The sequence below is a fragment of the Hyla sarda genome, chromosome 5 (genome assembly GCF_029499605.1).
Source record: "Hyla sarda isolate aHylSar1 chromosome 5, aHylSar1.hap1, whole genome shotgun sequence".
NCBI lineage: Eukaryota > Metazoa > Chordata > Amphibia > Anura > Hylidae > Hyla > Hyla sarda.
Window position 1 is genome coordinate 336,840,482 of NC_079193.1, and position 11,549 is coordinate 336,852,030.

Consider the following 11,549-nt stretch of genomic DNA (forward strand, 5'->3'; position numbering starts at 1 on the left):
CAGCTCAATACCAGGAGAACGGCAGGACAGCTCAATACCAGGAGAACGGCAGGACAGCCCAATACCAGGAGAATGCCAGGACAGCTCAATACCAGGAGAATGCCAGGACAGCTCAATACCAGGAGAACGCCAGGACAGCTCAATACCAGGAGAACGCCAGGACAGCTCAATACCAGGAGAACGCCAGGACAGCTCAATACCAGGAGAACGCCAGGACAGCTCAATACCAGGAGAACGCCAGGACAGCTCAATACCAGGAGAACGCCAGGACAGCTCAATACCAGGAGAATGCCAGGACAGCTCAATACCAGGAGAATGCCAGGACAGCTCAATACCAGGAGAATGCCAGGACAGCTCAATATACTAGGAAAATGCCAGGACAGCTCAATACCAGGAGAACACCAGGACAGCTCAATACCAGGAGAATGCCAGGACAGCTCAATACCAGGAGAACAGCAGGACAGCTCAATACCAGGAGAACGCCAGGACAGCTCAATACCAGGAGAACGGCAGGACAGCTCAATACCAGGAGAACGCCAGGACAGCTCAATACCAGGAGAACGCCAGGACAGCTCAATACCAGGAGAACGGCAGGACAGCTCAATACCAGGAGAACGGCAGGACAGCTCAATACCAGGAGAACGGCAGGACAGCTCAATACCAGGAGAACGGCAGGACAGCTCAATACCAGGAGAACGGCAGGACAGCTCAATACCAGGAGAACAGCAGGACAGCTCAATACCCGGAGAACACCAGGACAGCTCAATACCCGGAGAACACCAGGACAGCTCAATACCAGGAGAACAGCAGGACAGCTCAATACCAGGAGAACACCAGGACAGCTCAATACCAGGAGAACACCAGGACAGCTCAATACCAGGAGAACACCAGGACAGCTCAATACCAGGAGAACAGCAGGACAGCTCAATACCCGGAGAACACCAGGACAGCTCAATACCAGGAGAACAGCAGGACAGCTCAATACCAGGAGAAAAGCAGGACAGCTCAATATACCAGGAGAACAGCAGGACAGCTCAATACCAGGAGAACACCAGGACAGCTCAATACCAGAAGAACATCAGGATAGCTCAATACCAGGAGAACAGCAGGACAGCTCAATACCAGGAGAACAGCAGGACAGCTCAATACCAGGAGAACATCAGGACAGCTCAATACCAGGAGAACGGCAGGACAGCTCAATACCAGGAGAACAGCAGGACAGCTCAATACCAGGAGAATGCCAGGACAGCTCAATACCAGGAGAACGCCAGGACAGCTCAATACCAGGAGAACGCCAGGACAGCTCAATACCAGGAGAACACCAGGACAGCTCAATACCAGGAGAACACCAGGACAGCTCAATACCAGGAGAACGGCAGGACAGCTCAATACCAGGAGAGCCACTGTTGCAGACCTTTATTAGTTGGTATATACTGCTACAATAAATCATAGAGCAGATGTTCCTTCTGTTCTTAAAGCAGCAGTATTGGCTTTCCATCACTCGTGGATAGCTTAGACAAACACTTCAGCAGAATGAGGATATGGTCCAGGTGTGAGGATGGCACAGTGGAGTAAGCGATCTTCTTCAGGTTATCTAGGTCACATAAGCTACTGATTTCCGGAGAGCCTGCGGGTGGATATTCCTTCATGATTCCATAGACATTGACAACGTTCTCGGAGAAGGCTGGGTGAAGGGCTGTGTCATATCCACACTCCTGCAGGGTGCTCATCGTATCCACATACCTCTGCATCATCTCAGCCTGCTTCTTCTCATCCACCCTTCCTGTGATACAGTCAGTAGATGCCTGATGGAGATGAGCAGATAATGTCATGGCCAAGACTTAGTAAAGTTTATGTCAAAAGAAAGTAAACCATCATTTTTGCTAGTCGTATGCTTTATTATGGAGTTACAGTGAAACCTCTCCAAAAAACATCTCTCTGTGAAGACCAGCCCCTTATCCAGACCAGATTTTGTGTAACGGATTTTAAAGGGGTATTTTGGCTCTATACATCTTATCCCCTATTCAAAGGATAGGGGATAAGATGTATGATCGCAGGGGTCCCGCTGCTGGGGACTCCCGTGATCTCAGTACAGCCCCCGACATTCTGTGCCGGGCGCTGCCTCCAAGACGGGGTGACGTCACGCCATGCCCCCTTCATTCATGTCTATGGGAGGGGACGTGACGGCCATCACGCCCCCTCCCATAGACATGAATGGAGGGGGCATGGCATGATGTCACTAGGGGGCCTGGCCGTAACATCAAGTCCCCGATTCGGAGGCAGCGCCCGGCACAGAATGACGGGGGCTGCACCGAGATCATGGGAGTCCCCAGCGGCGGGACCTCTGCAATCATCCTTTGGATAGGGGGATAAGATGTATAAAGCTGGAATACCCCTTTAAAGGGGTACTCCAGTGAAAACCTTTTTTCTTTTAAATCAACTGGTGGCAGAAAGTTAAACATATTTGTAAATGACTTCTATTAAAAATTTTTAATCCTTCCTGTACTTATTAGCTGCTGAATGCTACAGAGGAAATTCTTTTCTTTTTGGAATGCTCTCTGATGACATCACAAGCACAGTTCTGTCTGCTGACGTTATTATAATAACCCTTTATTTATTGTTGTCCTTAGTGGGATTTGAACCCAAGTCCCCAGCACTGCAAGGCAGCAGTGCTAACCACTAAGCCACCATGCTGCCCTTAACATGCATCTGCTATGCATCTGCTATGCATCTGCTATGCATCTGCTATGCATGGTTGCTAAAATGGACAGAGATGTCAGCAGAGAGCACTGTGTTCCAAAAAGAAAGGAATTTCCTCTGTAGCATTCAGCAGCTAATAAGTACTGGAAGGATTAAGATTTTTTAATAGAAGTAATTTACAAATATGTTTAACTTTCTGCCACCAGTTGATTTAAAAGAAAAAAGGTTTTCACCGGAGTACCCCTTTAAGTCCACCATACATTATGTATAGTAGACATTTTCTTTGAGAAGAGGATTCACTGTAATTTTAAAGATACTGTATTTGTCTCCTATATTATGTTTTGGAATGTTTTGTATGGTGTGGGGAACATATGGCCTGTGCTCAGCTACATCCCCAGTAATACCTCGATTATCTTCTGCGGGATGTTGGCCACAGTGACCCCATACAGTCGTCCTTGATCGGGAAAGATACATGTAAGAATCCTCCGGTCAAGCTGAAAGGCAATTTCCCCGATGATACGTTGCATGAGATGGAGCTGTTGGGAATCTGTGAAGCATAAATTTGTGACTAGTCAGAATGTTTCATATCCATAACTTCCAGACCAGGTTCCTCCCAGGCTATCATATCTATTTTTGTATCTTTATTTATCCTGTAAGTGAATCCTGAGTTAACAGATCCTGATCCTTTGTTCAGGACCCTAATCTGTTGACCCTAAGAGTTGAACGCAAATACAAAGATCAGATCTTACTCTCTCTGGAGGACCTACCCTGCTTTACACAGACAACATTTCAATGGACACTGTGCAATGCTAAATTTCTCCTGAGGTGGCGCTGCAGGGAAATTAAGCACTTTTTGCCAGATTTTTTACACATATACCAGCTGATCACTGGGGTGGGGCAGTAAAGGTCCCTATAATAATTATACAACAAAGCAGCAGTGGGCTCAGCCGACTCCCTAAGGTTTGTGGCGTCCTCTGGCCTCTCCTCTGATAATGTCAGTGAAGAGATCGGCAGACTAGGTGAAATTTCCCCACCTGACCCTTTTTTTCCCGACGGATAGGGATAAGCAAGCAACAGAAATATCAGGCTGTGGCTTACCCCTCCCCATAGACAACACATGAATGATCAGCCATGTCGAACATTAATGTTTATGGGGAAGTTGGGAGAGATAACTGTTGGCCAAACAAATGTTTGTCGCTTTAAGGGGTTATCCAGGAATAGAAAAACACAGCTACTTTCTTTCAAAAACCGCTCCCCGTCTGTCTCCAGGTTGGGTGTGGTTCTGCAGCTTAGTTCTATTGAAGTGAATGGAGCCAAGTTGTAAAACCGCACCCAACCTGGAGACAGACGGGAAGCTGTTTTTGAAAGAAATTAGCTGTGTTTTTTTTATTTTTATTCCTGGATAACTCCTTTAAAGGGGTACTACCGTGGAAAACTTTTTTTTTTTTTTAAATCAACTGGTGCCAGAAAGTTAAACAGATTTGTAAATTATCTCTATTTAAAAATCTTAATCCTTCCAGTACTTTTTAGGGGCTGTATACTACAGAGAAAATGCTTATCTTTTTAGATTTCTCTGATGTCACGACCACAGTGCTCTCTGCTGGCCTCTGCTGTCTATTTTAGGTACTGTCCGGAGCAGCATATGTTTGCTATGAGGATTTTCTCCTGTTCTGAACAGTTCTTAAAATGGACAGCAGAGGTCAGTAGAGAGCACTGTGGTCATGACATCAGAGAAATCTAAAAAGATAAGCATTTCCTCTGTAGTATACAGCCCCTAAAAAGTACTGGAAGGATTAAGATTTTTAAATAGAAGTAATTTACAAATCTGTTTAACTTTCTGGCACTAGTTGATTTAAAAAAAATAAAATAAAAAAAGCTTTCCACGGTAGTACCCCTTTAAGGTTGTCTGTTATGGATGATAAAGCTTTACATTTGTTACAAAGGTACAGAGTATATGGCCACATTAATTTCCTTTATTTTAATAGAAATCAGGAGGAATAAGAAGTCCCAACACTCTGTGGTCTTCAGGTTAATATGACAGGATTGAAATTCATTGGCAAGAGCACCCATGGCATGAAAAAGAACTTCTTCTCTGTGCTCCAAATTCTTTGCTCTTCTCTACATGACGGAGGGGCAGATCACACAATGTGTTTGAAGGAAGGAAGGAAAAGGAAATAATTAGATCACTTTCATTGGGTATTATTGGGTACTATTCACACATACCCAGCTCCAGACCTCAAGGACCTCCAACAGTCTATGATTTCAGGATATCCCACTCAGGCTAGGTTTCCTCTTGTTTTTGTTGTTGTTGTTGCAAAAACACCCCCCCAAAAAAACACCACAACTGCCTCACAGTGGGGGAGATTTATTCAAAACTGTCCAGAGGAAAAGTTGCAGAGTTGCCCATAGCAACCAATCAGATCGCTTCTTTAATTTTTCATAGAGAAAATTCGGGAGTTCTGTCTCCCAAGCGCTACTGTTAGATAAAATCGATATGCTAATAGGTACACAGGATACTTTTATTTCATTCGTACATAAAAGGTACAACTAGACTACGCGTTTCGGCGTGCTCTCGATATGCCAATAGGTACACAGGATACTCTTATTTCATTCGTACATAAAAGGTACAACTGGACAACGTGTTTCGGCGTGCTCTCACGCCTTAGGCGTGAGAGCACGCCGAAACGCGTTGTCCAGTTGTACCTTTTATGTACGAATGAAATAAAAGTATCCTGTGCACCTATTGGCATATCGATTTTATCTAACAGTAGCGCTTGGGAGACAGAACCCCTGAATTTCCTGTACTTCCTATTCCTATATAGCTTTTTCCGTTGCCTTGCCCTGGGCACAACGGACAAGGGGGAACCAAGCAGCAAGCTGTAACCGTTCACCCCACACCACGCGCCATATATATCGCATTACTCTTAGAGGTAAGTACCACTGCACAGGTGTGGTGGTGGGGTCCCTTCATCTCTCTTCTTTCAATCAAGAAGTATATAACTTACTACGCCAGAGAGCGCCCCACATCTTTTTTCGCTCTTCCTCCCTTTCTTTCATTTTTTAGAGGCCTTTTCAAAAATGAAAGTGTGGTAGCCCAGTACGGGAGTTGCACCCCTGTACCCTTGCTGCCCTGTCAGGCATCCTCCATACAGTGACCCCTGGGCCCACCCTGTACCTGTACCCTATGTATATTCCTAGGTGATTGTGTTGTATAGTGTATTGCATATAAAATGTGTTATGCCTTTAAGACCTGTTGTCATGTGATTGTAACCCAGTGAGGTACCAGTGACATGTGACCTACAGGGTGACCTATGAGACCCCTCAGAGTCTCCCCATATAAGCCCTGGGTGGAGCCTCTGCTCTCTTTCTGCTTAGCTGAGTTGCAGTCAGGTCAAGTCCTGTCAGAGTGTCTGGAGTCCAGAAGAGGCCTAAAGTCTTTCACGCAGCCTCGGATCCTAAAGTGCAGTACCCCACAGGTCAAGTCAAAGCCTGGTAAGCTACAGAGGGGGTGAAGTCAGTCATAGTCTGCCATAGACAAGTCAGTCCAAGTCAATCTGTCTTCAGTCATCGTGGCTGTGCAGCAAATTATCCCAGTCCAACATAAGTCCCAGCAAGCCCTGAGGTCTCTGAAGTCACTGGTCACCTCTGTGGGTCTAGCCAAGCTGTATAGACTGTTATATCTGTCTGACTCAGTAATGCTGCCATTGTTCCGTAACTTGGTGGGAGAGTCATTATTTGCCCCCGTGCCTAGCCCAGGATCCAGCAGTATTCCTTCGGGTGGTGTAGAGGAGAAACCACGCCCTGGCATCACGAACGCAAGGGGTTAATGCCATCTCCCCCTAGGGTAATTCCATCTGCCCTCATCCCACCCTCACCACAAAAGAAACAATCTGATTGGTTGCTATGGGAAACTCAGCAACTTTTCCTCTGGACAGGTTTTGATGAATCTCCCCAATAGTGTCTAGATGTTAGCTTAAAGGGGTACTCCACTGGAAAACATTTTTTTTTTAAATCAACTGGTGCCAGAAAGTTAAACATATGTGTAAATGACTTCTATTAAAAAATCTTAATCCTTCCAGTACTTATCAGCTGCTGTTATGATCCACAGGAAGTTCTTTTCTTTTTGAATTTCCTTTCTGCCTGACCACAGTGCTCTCTGCTGACACCTCTGTCCATTTTAGCTACTGTCCAGAGTAGGAGCAAATTCCCATAGAAAACCTATCCTGCTCTGGAAAGTTCCTAAAATGGACAGAGGTGTCAGCAGAGAGCACTGTGGTCAGGCAGAAAGGAAATTCAAAAAGAAAAGAACTTCCAGTGGATCATATTTTTAATAGAAGTAATTTACATATCTGTTTAACTTTCTGGCACCAGTTGATTTATAGCAAAAATGTTTTCCAATGAAGTACCCCTTTAAAGTAAATGGAGATTTAGCAAACGCTGCACCCACTTGGTGTTTTTTTTTTTTTTTTCATACATCATGGACGTTTTTGTGCAATTTTTGGCTCAGTGGCAGTTTCCTAAAATCATAACATGTTGAGACTACTTTTTTGTTAACAAAATCTTGTTTTTCCTCCCATTAAAGCTTATTGGAGGACAAAAGCACCATCAAAATGCCATGTGGATTTAGCAATGGCGTTTTTTTCTGGCGTCACCCCTCCCCAATTCTTCAATAGAAATCCTTTAGTTACATGATGAAAGCATCACATGACTTGTCATGATAAAAACACAAGTGGGGGGGGGGGGGGGGGGAATGCCAAGACTAAAACCCAATTTTTTTTGGGGGGGGAAAAAACACCACTAAGACTGCATCTTGGGAATGCAAAATAACAGGGCAATTTTTTTTTTCCAGGAAAGCGGAAACCTAGCCAAAGGGTACATTCACACGGGCGGATTACCTGCAGATTTTCCGCAGCGTATCTGCTGTGAAAAATTCGCAGTAGATTTTGTTACCATTGACTTTATTGGGTCTAAAGGAAAAACTGCAAATCTACCAATATTGCGGATTTTCTGCTGACCCACAGAAGTCAGCAGAAATTTCTGCAGCAAATACACTGCGGAAATTCCGCAGGTAATCTGCCCGTGTGAACATACCCAAAGGGTGTATTTACACGGTATGATTACAACTGCATAAAAACTATGTCAGAAAAAAACAAACACCATTCAACAATGTATTATTGTATACGTTATAAATGTAATAAAAATGGAGGCGACTTACTTTGGGGAAAGTGTGCACCACATTCTTTGATCTTCTCTACATTCAGGAGGGGAAGATCAGAAAGAAAGGAAAAGAAAACCATTAGATCACTTTTATTAGGTATTATACAAAAATTACACTAGTTTTTTTTTTTTTTAAGTTTCAACGGCTGTAGCTTTGCCACTTCTGGAGAGACCCAGTTTGGGGACCACTGGTCTAAGGCTAAGTTTCCACACATTATTTCTGGCCTTTTTTTTTTTTTACCTGAATAAACACCACAAAAAAATGCGCTTTTTTATTTTTTTTATTTTAGTAATTTGTTTTTTAATGTTTAACATTTTTTCACAAAGAAAATTAAAACAGTACAAAAAAACACCAATAAGGCCAATGTTAGGCTAATTTTCCACTTTTTTTTTTTAAACTAGCTTTATTTTGCCCTTTAAAAAATGCCACAAAAAACTGCCCTGTTATTTTGTATGCCCAAGATGCATTTTTGCTGGCGTTCATTTAGAAAATAGTGTGGGCTTTAGTCTTTGGGGTTTTTTTTCCCTGCCTTTTTATTAAGATAAGTCATGTGATTCTTTCACCATGTGACTTAAAGGGGCACTCTGCTGGGAAAATTTTTATTTTTTGAATCAACTGATGCCAGAAAGTTATACAGAATGTAAATTACTTCTATTTAAAAATCTTAATCCTTCCAGTACTTATCAGATGCTGTACGCTACCCAGGAAATTCTTATTATGATTTTATTTTATTTCTTTCTGTCTGATCACACTGCTCTCTGCTGACACCTCTATCCATGTCAGGAACTGTTCAGAGTAGGAGAGGTTTGCTATGGGGATTTGCTCCCACTCTGGACAGTTCCTACAATGGACAGATGTGTCAGCAGAGAGCACTGTGGTCAAACAGAAAGGATATTCAAAAAGAAAAGAACTTCCTCTGTAGTATACAGCAGCTGATAAGTACAGGAAGGATTAAGATTTTTAAATAGAAGTCATTTACAAATCTGTTTAACTTTCTGGCCCCAATTGATTTAATTGAATGAATGAATAAATAAATAAATGTTTTGCAGCGGAGTACTCCTTTAAAGATTTCTATTGAAGAAATAGGAAAAAAATGCACAACCCCAGCGTTTGTTATGACGACCCCCCCCCCCTCCCCCCCATAGACGTCTATGGGAGAGAATCGGCAGGATTTTGTCCCAAAAAAGAAAACGCTGTACTCTCAACATGCTCCAATTTTGGAACACTGACACTGTGACAAAAATCACAGAAAATCAAAGATAAGTGAAAAAATACCAAAGGAAAAAAGTGTAAACCTAGCCTAATGGCAAAATAGTGATGAGCTGCATAGGCCATATTCGAATTCGCGATATTTCGCAAACATATAGATGAATATTCGTCCTATATTCGTGAATTTCGCATATCTGTTCACTTTTTTTTCAATGCGAAAATTGTAATGAAACTCGCAAAATGCGCATGCGCAATTATATCTTTCAACTAACTACTTTCCTATTGGTTGCTAGGGATGTTGCTAACCTCTGACAACTGTATTTGCATCCTTCTCATTGGCCCACAAGCTAAAATAAGGGAGGGATCAGTGTCCTCTGGAAGTGTCGATATTCGCAAATTTTCGCATATTTGCCTTCTTTGGACCACGAGCTGGAAGCAGGGAGGGATGATCACTTTTTATTTACACAGTACACATCATTGTGATGTGTACTGTGAAAAAAAAAGAAAAACAAAACAAAAAAAGAAAAATATTCGACATAATGAATATATTTCACGATATTCTAAATATTTGCGAATATTCGCCAAGTGCCGATATTCGCGGTAAAAATTCGCTAACCTCTGACAACTCTATTTGCATCCTTCTCATTGGCTCCCAAGCTAAAAGAAGGGGGGGGGGGATCAGTGTCCTCTGGAAGTGCCGATATTTGCAAATTTTCGCATATTCGCCTTCTTTAGACCACAAGCTGGGAGCAGGGAGGGATGATGACCTTTTTTTTGCACAGTAAACATCATTGTGATGTGTACTGTGAAAAAAATAAAAAAATTAAAATGAATATTCGTCATGACGAATATATTTCACGATATTCTAAATATTCATGAAATCCCAAAGTGACGATTCGTTGTTCGAATATTTGCGCTCAACACTATGGCAATATGTATGTAGACTTATGATGGCAATATGATGTGGACTTAGGATGGAAATTCAAAAAACATGACCTTTTGGGGGGACTTGGGGACTGGAGCAAGACTAGGACTGTTACCTCATATCGCCTTTAGCAGTGGTCTCCAAACTGTGAACCGCCAACTGTTGCAAAACTACAACTCCTAGCATGCCTGGACAGCCGTTGGCTGTCCAGGCATGCTAGGAGTTGTAGTTGTGCAACAGTTGGCGGTCCACAGTTTGGAGACCACTGCCTATACCTATGGAGGGAGATTTATCAAAACCTGTGCAGAGGAAAAGTTGCCCAGTTGCCCATAGCAACCAATCAGATCGCTTCTTTCATTTTGCAGAGGCCTTGTTAAAAATGAAAAATGCGAGCTGATTGGTTGGTATGGACAACTGGGCAACTTTTCCTCTGGACAGGTTTTGATAAATCTCCCCCATGGTTCTTAGTTGAGAAGCCCTAATGGAGAGATTTATCAAAACCTGTCTAGAGGAAAAGTTGCCCAGTTGCCCATAGCAACCAATCAGATTGCTTCTTTCATTTTCCAGAGGCCTAGAAATGATAGAAGCAATCTGATTGGTTGCTATGGGCAACTCAGTAACTTTTCCTCTAGACAGGTTTTGATAAATCTAAGGGTCTAATATTACCTAAATCCCCATACTGTGTGGACTCATCTGTTTGGTATCTACAGCCATCGGTGAGTCCGTTGCCATCCATAGGGCTATCCATGGTGTCCATGTAAGGTGTGGATTCATTGGTATTGTTCTCTTCCTCCTGGTGTTTGGTGGTCAGGCCGCAGGGCTGGGTCTCCTCCTGTTTGGGACTTGACTGCCCCAGAAGGTTCTTCAGATGTATGTTCTCCTGCAGCAGGTAAAGCTTCTTCCTCAGAAGTTTGTTCTGCTCCAACAGGTTCTCATTTTCGCTCTTCAGAAGGTCTGTATCGTAACAGCTTGAGGCTTCCATTTTTGGTGGGTAACAGAGAACTTGAGGTTGGAATGGCTGATTTACACCTATGGCTGACAACTCCTCCGTGATGTTTAAGACGTCTTGGAGCCTCACGGAACAGAGCTTTATGACATCACTCTTATGACCATGTGACCTAGTACAAAGGGTGGCCAAGGAAACCATAGAGTACAACTCCATTTCTTTGAAGGCCATACAAGTATGGTTGACATTGCAGGGCTGCATTCACATATAAACCCATATTTCTTATCTGTCTCATAGCAACCAGTCACAACTCAGCTTTCATTTCAGAAACAGCTCTGGTAAAATGAAAGCTAGGCTGGGATTAGTTGCTATGGGCAAGTGAGACCAATTTTTGTCCATAGACAGATTGATAAACCTGAGAGATGGTGCCTCATTCATCAAAAGATTGACTTAGGGCTCGCTCACACGGACGGATCTGCAGCATATTTTTTTACGCTCTGGATCCACCAACGATGGACCCTACAGTCTGCCGCCAGATGTGCCTGCAATCC

At 43.2% G+C, this 11,549-nt stretch overlaps 1 protein-coding gene across 2 annotated transcripts; it reads right to left on the reverse strand.

The window, feature by feature from the left end:
* Nucleotides 1-1,401: 1,401 nt before the first annotated feature.
* On the reverse strand, nucleotides 1,402-11,244 carry LOC130272744 (uncharacterized). 2 transcript variants are annotated; one of them, XM_056518621.1, is made up of 4 exons: nucleotides 10,719-11,244; nucleotides 7,916-7,951; nucleotides 3,105-3,247; nucleotides 1,402-1,805 (listed from the first exon to the last, which is right to left on the reverse strand). In XM_056518621.1, exons 1-4 carry the CDS (start codon nucleotides 11,227-11,229, stop codon nucleotides 1,473-1,475), a joined length of 1,023 nt encoding a protein of 340 aa, XP_056374596.1. In that variant the 5' UTR covers nucleotides 11,230-11,244; the 3' UTR covers nucleotides 1,402-1,472. The 2 variants fall into 2 exon arrangements, with proteins under 2 accessions (XP_056374596.1, XP_056374597.1); XM_056518622.1 differs by lacking the exon at nucleotides 7,916-7,951.
* Between the last annotated feature and the right edge of the window lie 305 nt (nucleotides 11,245-11,549).